The sequence below is a fragment of the Alligator mississippiensis genome, chromosome 12 (genome assembly GCF_030867095.1).
Source record: "Alligator mississippiensis isolate rAllMis1 chromosome 12, rAllMis1, whole genome shotgun sequence".
NCBI classification, from domain to species: Eukaryota; Metazoa; Chordata; order Crocodylia; family Alligatoridae; genus Alligator; species Alligator mississippiensis.
In genome coordinates this window covers 57839089-57857744 of record NC_081835.1, presented here as the reverse complement: position 1 = coordinate 57857744, position 18656 = coordinate 57839089, and the positions used below count along the sequence as shown (strand labels likewise).

Below are 18656 nucleotides of genomic sequence, written 5' to 3'. Positions count from 1 at the left end.
TAAACTCAGTCCGTGCATGGCAGGTAGAAACTGTGCTGCATTAATGAACTCTTACCTTTCCCCAGTGGCATGGGGACATACCTACAGCACAGAAACCAGTAGAGATTGCTTGAGCTGACAAGTTTTTCAGTGCTGACTGGATTATAGAGACATGGATCTTTAACTACAGCCAGTTCCCATTAAAGAAAGGTTGGGACTATTCTGTGCCATACAACTTACTTGGTAGAGCTCCTCCTTGGTCACATAGGGTTTGCCCTCCGAGCTAAGGGCACGGAAAGCGCTTTCTATTTCCTCGCTGGATTTAACATTTTCAGTTTCTCGGCTGATCATAAATGCCATGTACTCCTGCAGCGAGACATGCCCGTCCCTGCAAAGAAACAAGCAGTTTGTGAAGTACCCTGTACTGCCCAGAGAGCAGCGCCTCCAAGCATACAGGTCTGGCAGCAGATTTATCTCGTCTAGCTCCCAACTGTTTTAACTAAGATGGTAAAGGACACTATTTCCAGAAGTCCTCGAGGTGGTTAATGGCACTGGAGGGTTCTATGTACAGTTTCTTTACATGTCAACCCTGAGTTCAAGGAAAACCTTTTAAAAAGGGACAACTCTCTCAAGAATACAGAGAGGCTGCAGCAACAGGCAAAGACTTCAGTCCCAGCTTGAGGACAGAACTTTGAGTATTAAAAGTCTTGGCCTGCATACCTGTTTGGATCCACAGTGTCAAGAATAGATTCGAATTCTGGGTCTGGTTCCCCTTCCTCAACCATAGGCAGGTCATAGCCTAGAGAACGCAAGCAGGATTTGAACTCCTGGTGATTGAGTCGACCAGATTTATCCTTGTCGAAGTGTCTACAATGCAAAATAAGAGTTGAAACTTTGTCATTAGGGTAAACTGGTTAAAAGCCATATGATGAACTGAGAACCATAGCAAACTGATTTGGTCCTATATTGCAGACCGGCTATTGTTGTGTTGCAACACAGACAGAGCTAGATTCTCTGGACTGGTTCAGAGGCATCAAGCCTCTTGGTGGTGGTGAATTCCCCTGACATAGCTTGCTCCTGTATCACCACAATCACAGTCCAGTGTAGAGGGTTTAATCAGCGCAAGCTGTATTCTAGCTTTTCAGTTAGTGGATAGTCTTGGAGAAGACCATCTAGCAGAGTTTACAGAAACTCAAAACAGGACCTACGAGTGAGTTAAGAGGCTGCAAATGGTGGAGAACCTCAACCATGAGCCGTGCTGTGTGGGGTTAATTTCTATGCCAAGACTCTAAAGAACTTCCTCTTTGAGGATTTTTCCAGGTTACTGAGGATATGCACACTCACTTGAACATCATGCTGAACTCTTTCAGGGCCTCTTCAGTGACTCCAGTTGTGTTTCTGGAAAGGAAGAAGCAGACCTAGTAAACTCTTACTGTTGCATAGTTTCATGAGTCATTAAGTCACAAGACCGGTATCATCTCAAGCTGATGGCCTTGTCTTCATCCCTTATGACAGGCACTCAAAATACACCTGGTTTAGCATAATTCTTCAGAAAAAGTCCTTTAATTGAAAATACACTACAGTTAAGTCATGGAAGTGTGATTTCTCAAACTACACGCACACAAAACACTGGAGGGTTATTGTGCCTGACCTGTGGTTAATCCTTCTTTGCCTTTTAGATAGCCTCTATTTCAACCTTTATCCCTTGAAAAATATTTGGACTCCCTAAAAGCATGAAGGCTGTACCTAGCTTGTATCTGCTGTTCCAGGTTGTGTTGCATTCTCATCCCTAGCTGGTCAAGTTGGTCCCACTGCTGTGCCAGCCCTACAGTGCTGTGTTCTGTGTATTTATTATCCAAGATCAGTGCCTCTTCCATGGCTGCTCCAAGGTCCTCAATTTTCTTCAGCTGACTCCTCATTGCCCGGATCTCTTGGTGCTTCCGCTAGACGGAAAGAAGAGAGTTGATTTAGCATCCTGACATTCAAACTGACCGAATCATCACCCTGTCACTGAGGGGAAAGCTCTCATACACATGTTGTTTACTGTTATAAGTCCCAGTATGGGTGCCCAAGCAGGTTTCACTACGTGTCTGTAGTGGATTTGCAAGGCAATACAGAGTTTCAAGTAAGGCTTTCCTTGGTGTGTGTTACTATTAAATATGTTGGAACATTTGCAACCTGATTTTCTAAATGAAGGGCAGATTCCAGCAGGGAAAGGTACCGTTTCCTCTGCCTCACCACGCTTAGTTATTTTACAAATATTCAACCAAAAACAAAATCAGGATTCTTCATGGTCTGTATATACAGGGGGTCAGATTATCTTATCCCAACCATCTCTGTTGGGAGTCAAAGTCTTGTAACAACTTACTACTGATTGTTAACAGTGCTCCAGCCAGCCCCTGCTTTCCTAAATGGCAGCTTAGGAACAGATGAGGCATGCTTACCTTAGTAGCTTCCAGCTGTGATTCCAGGGTCCCAGACTCCTCCACCATACAAGACCTAAATAAAATATCACAGTGAGGGAGAGCATACACCACATAAGACAAAGGGCAGGTGGGGCTCGAAATTAACACCGTTATTTTAAATCAAAAGTATTTTTCCACAAACTTTATAATAAAGCCCTGTTCTTTTGTCAGTCTCCTGCCAAAATGCTTCTAAGTTCAGACTGACATTACGTAAAAGAGAGGCTTCTGCAACTTGCAGCATGTCATTTCTTAACATAGTTAATTTCAAGCCCCATTTTGAAGGCAACGTAATACAGAGCCAGAGTAAACACTTCATGCCAAACCCAAAGCACCCACCTTCTTATTGGACCTAGTGCAATTAGACACTTAGTGCAACCTCACCCCACAACTGTGCCCAACACACACAAACTACAAGTGATTCATTGGAGATTAGCTCTGTTTGTCAACGAAAGACAGGAGCTCTAGGGAGGCTTTCCACAGCAAGTGTGAAAAAGCCACACTTAAAAACTACTGGCTTGATTTAAAGCTAATCTTGAGATGGCACAATCACCCCAGTCAGGCTGAAAAACTCTACTATGCATCAATGGCTCGCTGAATGTTGCTTTCCATGTTCTCACAATATGACACCCCCCCATAGCTCTCTCCACAGATGAATACTTTTACTGTCTCAACAATGTGCACACACACTGAGGCACTGCTACTTAAAAACTTTGGTTTGAAATAGGTAATAGTTATCCCTGTAAATCAGTTTTTAAAGTTCTACACTGAGAGGCACTCTCAGCCTATGAACAAAGGACCCCCAACACTGTTTCGCGTGATTGTCTCCAAGACTTATTTCACACCTACGAGGTGCATAAAGTTTCTGAAGTTGCTTTTGTTTCTTTGATTCTAAGCAGTGTTTAGGCAGCAGTTTTTTAGAGCCTCTGTCCAGTAACACGTGGTGAAAGTTCACAACAGACAACCTGTGTACAAACAGCATTTTGGATCCTGTGCAGAAGGGTTCAATTGTGTTTGTGCCCCTGTGGGATTTATGTTCTGCTGCCAAGAGGTCTCCCCTCATTCCCACCAAGCCCTGCTAGTCCAAACACCAGGTGGTTGGCTCTAGAACTTCTTGAGAGGGGTTTCAAGTGCTGAATCACTCTGTAGCAACAACAATGCACCAAACATCTGGTTCTCTTTCACCAGAGGGTTAAGGCTCACAACCAATGCGTGTGTAAAGAGAATGAAGCGCATACCCACGCTCTTGGGCAAGAAGCTGTGAACCAACCGTGGAAAAGGAACACAAGTCAACAAACCCCCAAGCATCTCACAGCAGTGAAAGTTAGTTGGAAAGAAAGCGAGTCTTTGGAATTAAGGGTGCACTTTAAAACCATAGTGAAGTAAGAAAATAAGAGGAAAAAACCTTCCAGATAGATCATCCCCAACTTCATACTGATAGACACGAATGACACGACGATATGCTATGCTAGTCAAAGAAAAGAAACCAAATAAATTCCAAAAAGAAGCAAGGACAGAGAAAAGAACACACCAAAAAAACAAGGCCACTGCAATGCAGCAGAGCTTCAAGCCAGCAACTACTCGCAGAGAACAGAAAACAAAAGCCAGTGCCATATTCAGATGCTGGTCACAAGCAGGAGAAAAAAAAAGCTGGCACCATCTCAAAAGGGGAGCTGCTGAAAACAGAACCTTGGAATGAGTTAAACTACAAGCCTTGCTGAAAAACAGCACTGACTAGTTACACAAGTATGTTATCATATACTGAGAAGCAAGGGACAAGATGCCAATGGTGACTTGGAAAGGTCTATGCAAGTTTTACCAACCATCAAGTGGAGTATGGCTAGGCACAGCTATGCTGCTTCCAAGTCAGTCTTCATTTTAATTCTAGGACAGCTTTCAGGACAGTCTCTCTTTTCACTAGGTTTCTTGTAATTTTAAGGTAGATAGGAACTTGGCAATTCAGAAAGCTAACCTGAATTCCCTTGATATCAATGGCTCTTCTCTTTATTAGTATGTCCTGGGGCACCAGAACTAGTTTAATAACGATGGTCAATAAAGGGCAGTGTCCAGCATCCATGCTTCCAAAATCTACCGAGTTCCACCCAAATACAAATAAAAGTTAGAATGATCTCTCATCAGAGAAGAGATACTGTGACACTAGAGGTTCTTTCCATTAAAAAAAACACCACAGTCATCAGAGATGAACTTCATCCTAAAGTTACGGACCTTATAGTAAGAGAAGCAAGGCCCCAGCTGCAGCACATCAGACACAAAGTATGTACAAGAGGGAAGGATTTGTAGCAATATCTTAATATTGCTAAAAATCTTAATAATAAGACGAGTTGTTGAACAAGCTTTCAGTCATCAAGTGCCCTTTCTTCAGGTCTAAGAAGTATATAGCTAGGGCTACCCCTTACTGTTCTCTCCCTCTTGCTGGCCCTGCCCCAGGATAGCATTGCTGAATTAGTACACCACCATTTACACCATACTCATTTCTCCCAGTGCTGCAAATACTCACAGTGTTGCAAATGTTTTATATTCAAGGAGTGGAACAGCAGACAGAAGCTGTTTGGGGAGGGGAGGGAAGGGGTGGAGATGGAGGTTCTGGCATCTGATTTGGCAGCCAGAAGACAGTTGAGATTCACGGTCTTAGGGCAAAGATGCATCTCCTCCTCCTCTACTTTTTAGCCAAGTGCAAATATAACTATGGAGTACCTCTGCAAACAGCTATCCCACAAACTGCTACCGGGTACAACTAGGGATGAGCCTCATTTTCACAGGGGGCATGTGTGTGTACATCTTTTTGTGGCTGTAAGAGACAGTCAACACTGCATTTTAAGTGTTCCAAGAGCTGCAAGCTGGGAAAGTACTGGCTGGCAAGGACAGAAGATACAACTGTTGGATGTGCTTTCACATCTCATCAGACCAAGACTAATCTTCTCATGCAGCCTCTAGTGGTAGAGAGCCACAGAGAAAACTGACATTCTTTCAGGCAGAATGGCCACTAATTTTTCCCTTTCCAGTTTTACCCAGGAGTGATGACATTTCTACAAGATTATATTTATCTACCCTACGGCCCTTTGTCCTGTGTAAGTGCATGAGACTTTCCTGCTGGTGGGGGAACACTTCCCTCTCCACCAATCCAAGCATGAAATGCTTTACCCAAATAGAAGGACTTCTATTGCAGTTTTCACAGGCAAAGCAACAACAGGAAAATTCACACAAGACAGGAAAGAAAAACACATCACTGGTAGGAAATAAAATTCAATACTAACCCATCTAGCAGATAAGTCCTGTAGAGTACGAGGGTCCAAACATCAGGCAGCAGGACAGAGAGACAGACAGTGAGAAGGAGACACAGTAGGAGGAGTGGGGAGCAAACAACAAAAATTAGAACAATATATGTATTTCAGCATTTCTGTGAAACCACATAGGAGCAACTTTCTGCAACTGCCCAGACACTCATGACCCAAGGGTTCTATGGGAAGTACTGTCAGCTTAACTCGTTTCTTCCGTGCCCAAGCCACGTGATGGAGATGCAGCTGAGCAGGTGTAAACCAGGGACCACGTGCAATAAATGCATAAATGCTTAAATAAATAATAAATAAATGCATACTCTTGAATTCCTTACAATTCTGAAATACTGATTTCCTCCCTGCCCCACCCCTCCCCATTTCTTGAGAGACTTTTATTATTGCCGTCTCTCCTGAACTGGGGACACTGACAGACCATTAGGTTTGCAAGGTAGAATAGCTTCTCTAGGGAAGTACCACAGATTTTTAAACAGACTAAACAAACTTAAACATACATATTTGAGGAAATAGCTTTGTGCTGGGGGAACAGACCTATAAGCATTTTCCTCATTTGATCATTATTTGTTAGTCCTAGTCCATTTGGAGCAAGTATTAAGGTTAGGGGTACGCCAATAAAGATTTTTTTAGGTTAATATTGATGGTCAATATGGCTTGTTAATAATTGGCCAACACTGATCTGATATGCAGCCCAGCAGCTTGGAGAGCAGTGTCCGGCTGGTAAGTTTGCTGGGGGGGAGGGAAGGAGAGTGTGTGTGTGTTGGGGGGCAACAAATCAAGGCTCCTGTGGTGAGGGAGGGAGTGGGGCTGGGACAGGGACAGGTGCTGCCTAGCTGGGAAGGGCCTGGGGACTGAACCGTGGCTTGTCCCAGCGGGCGCAGCTCCTGCTGCTACGTGCACCCTTGGGGGAGCCATAGGGGGCATGTCCCCCCAGATCTGTGTGGAGCAAGGGTAGGCTACCACTGTGGCATGGGGCCTGGTGTGGTGCTGGGCTCTTCCCAGCGAGGAGTTGGCCTGGGGCTGTATTCTGAGTGGGTGGCAGTGATAGGAGGTGGCTATGGTGATTTTTGGGGTGGTTGCAGTCCACCCCATAGTCCCCCCTCCCAGTGCCACTGCCACCTGCTTGGAGCGCAACCCCCCCACCCCTGGAAGAGTCCAGCACCATTCCTGGCCCCAGTCTGCAGTGGCAGCTTGCCCTTGCCCCACACACGCACAGATCTGGGGAAGGGGAATTCAACAAATCTCTGAATTATCTAAAACCTCAATAGTTTAAAATGCAGTATGACCACAGTACACACTATGGAAGAACAACCAACAATTCCCACCCAGCAGTGGGGCATATGTACAGTGTCTTTGGGAAATTCCTTAACAGCAGCTACTTTAAGTCAGACCATACCTGGTCTCCTGAATCCACTGGTGGAAAGCATTAGCATGTTGAGCAAACTCTTGGCGCAATTTATCATTCTCCTCCTGCCTCCTCTGTTCCTTCTGCAGTTCTAACTCACGCTCCTGAGAAATAAAAGTCATGCTTTACACTTAGAAAGTGTATGCTGCCTTTACCTTCTACTGAAATGCTTTTTTTTTTTTTAAAAAAAGAACTTTGCAATGCAACTCTGGGCTCCAGCATAAGGCTGAGGGCTCTCACATTCTTTTGCATATCTGCAACTTTTGGGTGTTTATAACCAGGTATAAAAATATTCTTATGAAAGTTGTGACAATTGGAACTGCAGTGAGCTTTCCAGTTGCAATACAACAAGCCAAGTACAAACCAAGTAAATTGGCAACAGAGGACTTGAAATAATGCTAAGCGAGGACAAATCCTTCTAGCAATTTTTCTATAGTTCTAAAATGAGAGACTTCCATTTGCAATCTGTTACTGTTGTTTGTCTGGAGAAACAGGAAGAAAGAAGTCAGAGGCTGGGAGGTAACAAGAAGAAACTTGTTTCAATTACCTTGATGATTTTCTGCAAATTCCTCCAGGTTTCCTCAAGAGCCTCCATAGTGAACCAAGTGTATGGGTTGGAAGCTACACGGAAGCTTTTGATCTGGCGGTCCAGCTCAGCCAACTGGTTGAAGTCAGCCTGGGCAGAGCTAAGCGAAGAGCGGAAAGCATCATGAGCCTCTCGCAGGGCCTTGATTTCTTCCAGTGAGTTACAGCGCACAGGGTCAGTCAGGTCTTCCTCTGCATTCTCAAACCAGCTGTTGAAGGCAGATGCCTTCTTTGCAAAAGTCAGGAATAGATCCTCAACCTTGGAGAGAAAAGACCATCCACATGTTCAATTACATGGTAATTCAAATTAAAATGGAGTCATAAGCAAAAGGATTGGCTATTAAGTATGTATAAGGGACAATACATCAATCCCATCACTTGTTTCTTTCAAAACACTTCACAAAGATGGGTGCTATCTATAAACAATGTCTATAAAATGGGGACAGTAATGCTTCTTCTCCTGACACTTCTGCCCCCAGAGACGCATGCATCCCATTGCAGGCATGATCACATGGAGAAAGCAAAAGCACCCGCCGAACACACGTGCATCTTCTGAAGGCCAGTCCTCTTTTAGGAGGCAAAGGCTTTCTCTAGTAGCTGTTCTGGGCGGTTGCAGCACTAGGAGACAAGGGTACTCTTATCTTCCGAAGCCCAGGAGAACTTGTGTCACTGGTTTCCTGCTCATTTTTGTCTGGGGAAGGGGGTACTTTTGTTGCAGTAGGAGCAGGAAAAATAGAATGAGGATGGCTGGGGCTAGTAGTGAACAAAAATCAAAGCAAAACCTATCCAAAGCTGTGTATTCAACAGTGAGTGTGATCACACATACTGTCTCTCTCATCTATTTAGCCTGAAAGCTCTTCAGGCCAGGAACTACTTCATACTGAATCAGTATAGAAGTTAGGCTGATTTTGAACAGAGCCTTAAGAGACTAACTTCACACAAATTATTCAAAGCAAGAAGGGATCACAGGCACAGAGAGCTTGAGTAATCAGCTCAGGAACACAAGAAACCAGCCAGCAGCAGAGCTAGGAACAGACTCCAAAACTCTAGACTCCCAGGGTACTTTTACATGTGTTCCAATGCATTCTGATTAATCAAGTCTCCTGGAGTGTTTCAATCAAAATGCTCCAGTGTGCTGCAGTGTCTTGTGTATTCAGCATCCCAGCATTTCAAAATGGCAGCAGGATGCTTTAACTAACACTCAAACTCTGTTTGAGAGTCAGAAATGCCCCCACTGCCATTTTGAAACGTGAGACACTGAAAACATGAGATGCTGCAGGCATTTTAGAGTGCCTCCTGGGAGACACTCTAACTTAAAGAAACTCCCCCCCCCCTTAGTATCTCCAAAGCATCTGTACGAAGGGAAAATGCTAATCCTCCAACAGACTATCAGTTAAGCACGCACGTGACACTGAAGTTGCAAAGGTGCTCATGACCTAGAAAGCACTTGATTCAGACTAGTCTGCTGAGAACCTTTTCATGAAAGCGTCTCATAAGGAAATGTTTGGCCTCCGCCACATAGCTGTGCTTTTATAAAGCTTGCATATTAATTACTTTAAAATAAATAAATGAATCAGTGCCGTATGTGAGTGTCAAGCTTCACAGAGCTTTAAGTTATTACCACCCCTGTTTGTGATGGTCCCCAGGTCTATGCACTCACCTTTCTGAAGTGCTCCTGAGCCTCCAGGAGTTTCTTCTTCCGGGCAGCAGAGTTGGCCAGCAGCTGGTTCCAGCGTTTCATCAGAGAAGCATGTCGGACCTCAATGGCCTTTGACTGGATGTGTTTGGCTGCCAGTAGCTGGTCTTTCAGTGCAGTGATATTTGCAATTCCTTCCTGCTGGAAAGCCTGAAGACCAGCATCAAAAGTTTCCTGCAACATTAGAGAGGAACAAGCAAGTTTAACTGTATTACTGGATGTACGAACAAGAATATAAAGAACAAGGAAAAATAAAAGATAAGCACTCAGACATTCTTCTGTCTTATTAAGTAGTAAGCTCCCTCTCTGAACAGAGATGCTTGGCACACTGACCTGCTTGGTGAGGAGTGTTTGCACAGAGGAGAGATCTCGCCCATAGTCATCTGTTTTCAGACTGTTTTCCTTCTCACCTAGATAATGAAGCAGACTAAATGTAAATACACAGGCATGTTTCCCAAGCACACGGTGATAAAGAACATTGTCTTGTCCAGGTTAACTTGCAGTCTTCATGCTTTCCCACTATTTTCTCCTCTATGTAGGAAATCAGGGAAGGGGCCTTGGGCATATAGAAACTGTCACCCAAATAGCACAAAACCAAGGCAGATACTTGATTACTTTGAAGATCACAGGTATGGACTACCACCCACCCCATGTCTGCCTATTCAAACAGTAAGTTTGAATATTTTGCTCTGTTTGTATGAAAGGGTGTTTTCTAGTCTCCTGATCTGTCAGCAACCAAGTAAAGCACAATACCTATCCAGGACTCCACGACATCAGCCTTCCAGTTGAACTGAAGGAAGGCAGAATTCTCATCCAGCTTGGCCTTCCTTTGAGCTGCTGCCTTCTCTAGATCTGACACTTTGTCCCTCAGGCCTTTCATCTTGGCTGTGATGTTCTCTTCATGGTGATTGTTCTGTAGGACAGGAAAAAAACAGTTCAGTTCCTGTGTGACCTAAATGTCTTCCACATACCACTGGGGGAAACTTACTTCTTTTCACTATCTTAAGAAGAAATGTTCTTGGAGATACAGGCATATGAAGGACAGCTTAAGATGCTTGTGAGATGAAGCTAGGAGCTTCAAAGGCACAATCCTAGCCAGGAAAACCTCTTTTACAAATGAGAATAAATCCTGCACATTTACTCACAACACAGTTCACTGGCTCCAAGAGCAAGGGAACAGATCTGCTTGGTATGCAAATATGGTGGCCTCATTTTATTCCAAACATGCCCCCAAAAAGTGAGAGAAATCAAGAAAGTAAACAGTGTCTTGCTTGTTCTTCAGTTGTCAGGCTATGAGAAAACTCTGAGAAATGAATGTACAGCAAAAAAGAAAATATGGGGTTGCCAACAGTCATTTTAAGGTTTTCAAGGGAAATTCTACCTCAGTAAGATTTCTGTGAAATATAAACAAACAGGATGAGAGAACCATTAAAGGCAACAGCAAAAGGACTCAGTAGTACGTAAACAGACACTGCCAAAGGTCTCAGTCCAAGATAGGTGGATTACTGGTCTGCTCTTCAAAAACCCAAGCATAAGAATCCACCAGAAGGGAGAAACAGGAGTAAGTGACTTGCCCAAGACAGCCAGCAAGTTGGGGAGAGAGCTAGAATTAGAAACAAGGGGTTCCCCTTTTCTCAGTCCATCAAGCCCTCTTCAAAAATAATTCTTTTTAATGATCAACCAAATGTACCTTTTTAAGCAAGATACACCACCTCATACAGATGGTGTTAAACAACAACCCAAAATCTTTCTAATCAGTGTCAAGCTGACAGTGATTATTTCAACAAGCGGAAGCTTTGGAGAGCCTTTGAGCTACTTTCCTTTCCAAATTCAACTCACCTTCTTAATGAGGTCTTCTCCATTAGCACAAACATCATTTACTCTGTCCTTGTGCACAGTGAAGTCAGTTTCAAATGCTTCATGCTTTTTTAGCAACCCCTGCAGGGAAAGCATGTTTGTAAATCACTTTTCTAAATAACTATTTCTCAGATAATGCCTTACAAAAAGATGGATTATTATTAGTCTAATACACCAATGACTGGTACATTCTCTGCTACAAATTATATTAGTCTTTGCATTCAAGGACTCTTATCTAACCCCTGATCCACCTTGAAAAGTAAATAAGTATAAATTAGCAATTCTAATCTAGTTTCTTTCATTCATTCCCCCCCCCCACTCTGCCCTTCCAAACAAGCTCTTCTCTACAAAGTCCAGCAAAGATATCAGCTTGCAGATCTAATTTACCTGGAAAGTACTTAGCTCCCCATCCTATACAAACACTTCCAGAGAAATGTAACTGTAAAGTACATGGCAGACCCATTGACTTAAATAAGACTCCTTACACATTCAAGTTAACCAGGCATGTACCTGCTTGCAAGATCAGGGTCTTAAAACAGATGAATGCTATGAAGTGAAAGCCATTCTGTTTCCCTCAACTATTGATAGCCTCTTCACTGGAAAGTCTCTCATTAAAATGTAACTGATAAAGGGGGCTATCAGCCTGAAATCCTTACGTTGGCTCTTTCCCAGGCCAGTTTTCCAGCACCCCTAAAAGCAGTCTGATTGAATTAGGGCTCCGTACCAGTTACCCAAAACTTACAAGTTCCTTCCAAGGGCTGAAATCGAATTGTTTTAATTCTTTTCACAAAAGATTTGTGATCTCTGCAGAATATACTACTTGAAAATGAACTGACAATATCTCTGACTGGAAAAATAAAGTATGGAAGGATCCATTAAATTACAACCCATGTGTGTCCTGAATAACATATGCCAGCAAGAGAAGTGCAGCCTCTTGCTCACCTGGATAGCAGCAAGTGTGTCTCCATAGTCTTCGCTGGCTACCAGTGTCATTTTCTCATTAATCCAGGCTTCTTCTTCCTCAACGTTGGCCACAAATTGCTGGTACTCCAGAGACTCTTCTAGACGTTGGCCACTGTTATAAGGAAATAATAAAGAAAAAAAAAAATCAGAGACTATCTACTGCACTTTTAGTTATGAGAGAAAAGAACTGCTAGTTCAGACAAACTGGACATTAGTACGAAGACCAACAATACCTGCTCACTACCCTCAAGCTTTTCTGTGTGCTAATTCACACCACCCTCTTTCTAGAGAAGCTAAGAGCACTTGCACACGTGTGGGGAGCCTGCTCCGACGTGCTGGAAATCTAGCGTGTCAGAGCAGACTTGATGAATTGAGTCTGCTGGAGCACATAAATTGATGCGCCCTGGCAGCCTTGTGCGTCACATGCACCAGCAGTGCAGCACATCTCCGCTGCTGAGAAAATGGCAGCGCTCCGAAATAAAATACGTTCAATGTGTTTTAGTTCAAAGAAGGGCTGTGTGACGCTTCGGTCCCCAATTTGATTTGGCAGAGGTTCAGCCTGATTCAATGGTCAAATCTCCGAATCAAAATTGGAGAACCCTTGAATCTCTCCAAATAGAAATTGGAACCCTCCGAATCGATTCAGACAGACACAGCTTTAAATATTTTTTCTGCATACTTCTAGGTAGCAGGCAACTCATGAATGCTGCGATGCCAGGGCACACGGAGCATCCCAGAGGAGCATGGGGGGCTTCCCAGCGCGCTCGGCAGCACACCCAGAAGTGGGCCAGAAGCACTTCTGGTTCACTTTTGGGTCCACCAGGGAGCACACTGGGTCCCCCGCCTTGGCTTGGTGACTGGCACCTCCTGGGTCTGTGGGGCACCCAGGGTCCCCCCACGGCCAATCACCAAGCTGGGGAGGCACAGGGGGGCCCCCCCGCAAGATCCCCAGCAGACCCAGAAGTGCTTCTGGTCCACTTCTTTGTTCGCTGCCGAGCATGTGGAGGGCTCCCCTGCACTCCTGTGGGACACTCCATTGCTGCAATGCTGGAGCACTTCACAAGCTATGCTGGTACCTCAAAGTATGTAGAAAAAACATTTGAAGCTGTGTCCGTCCGAACTGCTGATTTTCTGAATCAGCATCAAATCTTCAGATTTGGATTTGGCAAAATCAAAATCAGGGACAGTGATCTGAATCAACGAATCGAATTACTGTTCCCGATTTGGGCCAAATCCCAATTGAATAGGGCCCACTTCACACAACCCTAGTTCAGAGCGCTCCACCACCATTTTCTCAACGCAGACATGCTGTGCAGCTGATACACGTGATGCACGGGCACTTTTAATTAGCATGGCTCACTAATTAAAAGTGCCCACTGCTGCATCAGAAACGCATGTAAAAATGCCGTAAGAATGGCTCTGTCACTGCCAGTTCTTTATTGACTGTAATTTAATTTGCCACATATTTAAAAATTATAGACTATTTCCTCCTGATAGGGTCTAGTCAGGAAAACAACACGCCAGGGATCATAGCCAATTAATTTTAAGCCTCTGACCACTGTAAATGGAGAAAGAATGAAGCCCCCCAGAATTTACTATATAGGACTTGTGTTTGTTACCAGGTAACACATACTAGAGTTTTTACTGAGGAATGTTAAGGCTGAACTTTTTCACAAGCTCCTGTCCCGGCCCCCATGGAATGCATTATTAACATTTATTGCGCACACATGGCTGCACACACTGCCCAGGATTTGGCAAAATCTGGATGCATGCCCCTATATTGTTGTATTTATACTACCTGTCCAGGAGGGCTGGTTCTCACTCACCGTGCAGATGCCAGCTGCTTTAACTCCTTCCAGTGCTCCACAAATTGAGCCAGTCTCTGCTGTATCTCCTCCTTTCCAATTGTGTTATCATCTGACAGTTTCTTCCCAGTGTCCAGTACACCCTGAAAAACAAACACACATATGCTGAAGTCTGTGTCCAACAGCAGATCTGCAGTTATTCTATGCTCAGATAATTTATGATACTTTTGAACCATTTTCTTTTGTTAACAAGGACTTTGTGGGCTTGGAACCCAGAACAGAAATGCTGCTCCTTGAAGAGCAAATAACTTCTGGTCACTTTTATAAAGTCTGACTCTGTTTTGCTGTGTAATCAACACCTGGTAGTGTTAAAAATCTGCAACCCAACTACATAGCATACCACACTCACGCTATAGTGTACCAACCGTGAGCACTAATCCCTCACAGGGCACTTCCCCCCCCCTTACGCTGTCTATAGTAGATATGATTCAAGGAAAACATCATCAGTATCATCTATGGAATGCTGCCCCCTCTGACTGGCTTTTTTACCTGGATGGCAGGCTCATGGGCAGCCAGTTCTGCTTCCAGACGTTTGTGTTTCTTCCTTAGGTTCTGCACTCCAGTAAGGTCTCTGCCATAGTCCTCTGAGCTAACCAGCAGTTTCTTTTCCCTGAGTTCCAGGGGGAGACAGAAAAAGACAATCGGTTTATATCTCCTCTAAAAATGAAAAACAACATCCACTCCTCAGATTTTAAAAGTCTTCCATCCAGTGTCCAATACATTTTTAAAGCTTAACCCCCACTCCTCTTCCCAATTTGGACCCTTCTCTCTGAGGCTGCCTCCTCAAACACCAAAGAGTGGGAATCAGCCCAACCATTTTTGCTATTTCCTTGATTATGCACCAACCAAATCAGCCTCTACAGAGACATCTCTGGAAAGAATATTTGATTAATTATAGCCAGAGGCCAAACTAGCAGAAATCCTTTCAGCTGTCTCACAAACACCATTTTGGATACAGAAGGACAGTTCATTCATAGGATTTGTAGGAACTTTTCCATAAGAATAAGTTAAACTTCAGTAATTAAATCCCAGTTAAATTAAACTGTTTTCCCAGAACTGGATGATTTCTGAGGCTTGACTGTAGGTATCTGTAGATATTACAGCCATGCCTACACTAGAGTTAAAGCCATTTTTGATACTTTCTCTGCCAACACCGATTGGAGAGAAGCATGTATAAGATGCATTATAAAGATTTACTGTATGCTGTCTAGGGAGGTAATCATGCAGGTGTGGAATATCCTGGAAGTTTATGGCCCAGTTTGGATAATAGAGTTATCCAGGAAGACTAATTTTGTACACTACAAGAGAAACTATGCTGACAGTGCTATTAAACAACCATGCTTAAATATATAATTTTTTAAGCATGGCAGTAATATGGGCCCGACCCCAGACAACACTACACCTAGCACGTCTGAAGAACATACTTGATCCAGGACTCCTCATCATCCATATCCCGGAAGAACTGATGCAAACGGTGGGACTCATTTAGTTTTGCACGCCGGGCTGCTGCCATACTTTTGATCCGCTGGAAGCGTTCATTAATGGTGTCACGCTTGTCCTTCACCTGGGAAGTGTCGAAAGCGCTGCTGGTCATTAAGCTGTCAGCTTGGCCATTCAGGTCCTTCAAGCGATCCTGGGAACACAAACAAGGAGTGAGCAAAGAATGAGCACTGCAAGCATGAAATCTTGGCACAGAATCAAATTTAATGTGGTTCCTTTGCAGATTTCATGATGTAGTCATAGAAACTGCATTTCAACAGGTTTAAACTTCACAGCACATCTTCATGCATGGCTGACTTCACCAGTTATTACAACTTCTCTTTGTAAATAAAGACAGGAGGTGCTTACTTCATGGGCAGATATATCAGCTTCCAGGAGTTGGTGTTTCTTCAGAAGGTTGTTCACGGATGCCAGGTCCTTCCCATAGTCTTCAGATGCAAGCAGGGCTTCCACCTGGGAAACAGACAGACAATTACAGACTGAAGCTCTGCAAGACCTTGAAAACGTAATGCTCTTACATGTGAACTGTTCTCTTCTTCTCCATCTTCCCAAGTATAGATTAAGGCCATCAACTTTGTCTCCCTACAGACATCAAACATTTCCTTTCCTCTATGCCTGGGATAGTGCCTGCACTGGCAAAACTTCCCAACCACTTGCTTTCTATCAAGAATTCAGTATTAAAGGACTGCTTTTGCTGATGATACCTTAACTCTGCCATATTCTAGGATGCCCCCCCATGTCACAAGAGGGAGCCCAAATTAGAGAAACTGCAGTCTCTTAGAATAATTCCCCATCCCAAGTTGTCAGCTACCTCTGAAAGCCAGAAATCAAAATCTTTGATTCCAGTATTGAAATTCTGCTGTTTGTTGGCTTCTTTCAGCTTTTGGCTCTTCTCTGCTGATTTCTGCACCAGGAATTGCCACTGGTCAGCCAGAGCAGCTAGGCGCACCTGTTACAAGGAGAAAAAGGTAAATAGGAGTAGAACAAAATCCCTAGGAAGTGCAGCACAGGAACAAGGTAAAAGTCTGATGGCCACTTCCCCACCTGTACAACACAGTCACTATTTCCTGCTGTTTAGTAAACAGACCACATTTTACTGTTATGTCTTCAGTATCAGAAAACATTACACTCCCCCAAGCAAAAAACAAAATAGTTCTTATGATTCCTACTGTATTATGAAAATAATAAAAAACATCTAGGAAAGGCAAATGCTTCCTTTTCTCTAACAGAATGCAAGTGCAGAAGCAATTCAGGGCTAGGAATAACTAACTGTCTTGTATTTGCTACACTTACCTTTACTGCATCTTCACTGCCAGCACACGCTCCCCGATCGATCAAAGAATTCCCCATGTCAATGACTCCACGGATCCGGTCTGCATTAGCATGAAGTTCAGCTTCGAAGGCCTGATGTTTCTGGTGTTTGCTCTGAACACAGCAGAAACAAAGTTATTAATGACTGCATTTTGGGCTCCTAAGTTATTCTCATGGGCTGAGAAGAGAATGGAAAGGTTCTCCGTGGGTCTGAGGGAAAGGAATTTATGGGTCATCTGATCTGGTGAAATACCAAATGCCCAAAGCAAAATTATAGAAACCCAATTCCATCCAGGCATTTGTAGCGCATTTATCATTGCTTATTCAAATGATTTATTCCCAATTACTGGGACTCAGATCCGTCCATTTAACTGGTGGGCGTCGGGCTGCCTCTAACCAAGCATATTTATTTGTGGGTGGATACGTATAATACTGTTTCTGCTTGAGAATATTTCTCCAACATTAACAGGAGGCTGTTAACCCATTTCCAATTTTGAAGTTCAGCTGTCCTCCAACTACAGATTTCTGATTTATGCGACACTTCTACAATACACTCACTGTATTTGTACATACCCTAATATAACGGCTCAGATCGTAATCAGTTTTGTGGGTTGTATGACTTCTCCCATCCTAATCTGCAAGTCAGAAAGAAAACTCACTACTCTACCTGACCCTTTTCTGGACAGATTGATATCAAGGCTCTAATATGATTTGCGTACTAAAATGCCAAGGTAAAATAGCTGAGCTACATCTGACTGTTTAACAGAGTGCCAGGTCACATGCTGAAATTTGTCTTCATTGAGAACTTAGGGCACCATGAGAACAATAGGAGCCATACAAAAGTAAGTGTGCATTTTTCCTTGATATACATGCACAGACCCATCAAAAGCATAAACAAAGGGACAAGATAGTATTTACACATAATCAACTTAAAGTGCTAGTAACACTGGAGACATGGGGATATGCACTACCCTGGGGGAGAATGAAATGCAAGGAGAATGTTAAGAGAAAATAAAACATGGAAAACTACAGCATGGTCATGAGAAATTCTGCATGAACTGCTTTATTCTGGAAACGGATAGTTCTGAGTAGTGCGATTAAAATCAGTTAAATCCCAGGAATTTAATAACATTTGAACTCAGTATGCTGGGAAAAAACACTGCTTCCCCCCATTCTTTCTAATGGGGGAATATCAGCCTAATTATCACAAAAATAAACCCATCCTCCAGGGAAGGGTCACCTTTGTTCTTTTTGAGAAATCATAGAAAAAAATTAAATTTAGTGGAGCCTCTAATGCCTAAGATACAAACAATGCTTCCTTCACTCCTGCTCCCCCCACACAATCAATCCTCCTCCTCTTTCCTTTGTGCCATTTTCTTCCTCCATTTGCAGTCTTCCCTTTATATCTTCCACTATGCTGGCCCTGTTGGTGTGCGGCCACACGGGATTCCCATTTTTAGTGACACTTCTCATTCTTAAGAATTTTGACTCAAAGCCCAAGCTTGTGGAGCAGGTAACCCCATTCTAATTCCACAGAGTATGAAGACAAATACAATAGCTAAGTTCCTGAAAAAGGAGGAGGATACCATCCACACTTTACTCTATCAGCTACTTAACAAAGAAACTAACAAACAATGCAGCATGAATCAAACAGACCATGCAGAATGCACCTGCAAAACTAAACACAGGTGCTTCAGAGGAATAAACAAAAAAAGCCACATC

General features: G+C 43.4%; 1 protein-coding gene across 1 annotated transcript in view; it reads right to left on the bottom strand.

The window, feature by feature from the left end:
- The window catches only part of SPTAN1 (spectrin alpha, non-erythrocytic 1), a 61408-nt gene that overhangs the window by 1330 nt on the left and 41422 nt on the right, over window positions 1–18656 (bottom strand). Inside the window, exons 37-56 of the mRNA XM_059715600.1 lie at window positions 16917–17048; window positions 16435–16572; window positions 15972–16076; window positions 15548–15756; window positions 14613–14733; window positions 14085–14206; window positions 12238–12370; window positions 11278–11376; window positions 10192–10351; window positions 9772–9848; window positions 9403–9612; window positions 7705–8001; window positions 7149–7261; window positions 5717–5734; window positions 3847–3909; window positions 2424–2478; window positions 1726–1922; window positions 1324–1377; window positions 700–846; window positions 220–367 (exon numbers count right to left, since the gene is read on the bottom strand). Of these exons, the coding sequence (XP_059571583.1) occupies window positions 220–367; window positions 700–846; window positions 1324–1377; window positions 1726–1922; window positions 2424–2478; window positions 3847–3909; window positions 5717–5734; window positions 7149–7261; window positions 7705–8001; window positions 9403–9612; window positions 9772–9848; window positions 10192–10351; window positions 11278–11376; window positions 12238–12370; window positions 14085–14206; window positions 14613–14733; window positions 15548–15756; window positions 15972–16076; window positions 16435–16572; window positions 16917–17048 (2598 nt within the window). The remainder of the gene's footprint in view (window positions 1–219; window positions 368–699; window positions 847–1323; window positions 1378–1725; window positions 1923–2423; window positions 2479–3846; window positions 3910–5716; window positions 5735–7148; window positions 7262–7704; window positions 8002–9402; window positions 9613–9771; window positions 9849–10191; window positions 10352–11277; window positions 11377–12237; window positions 12371–14084; window positions 14207–14612; window positions 14734–15547; window positions 15757–15971; window positions 16077–16434; window positions 16573–16916; window positions 17049–18656) is intronic.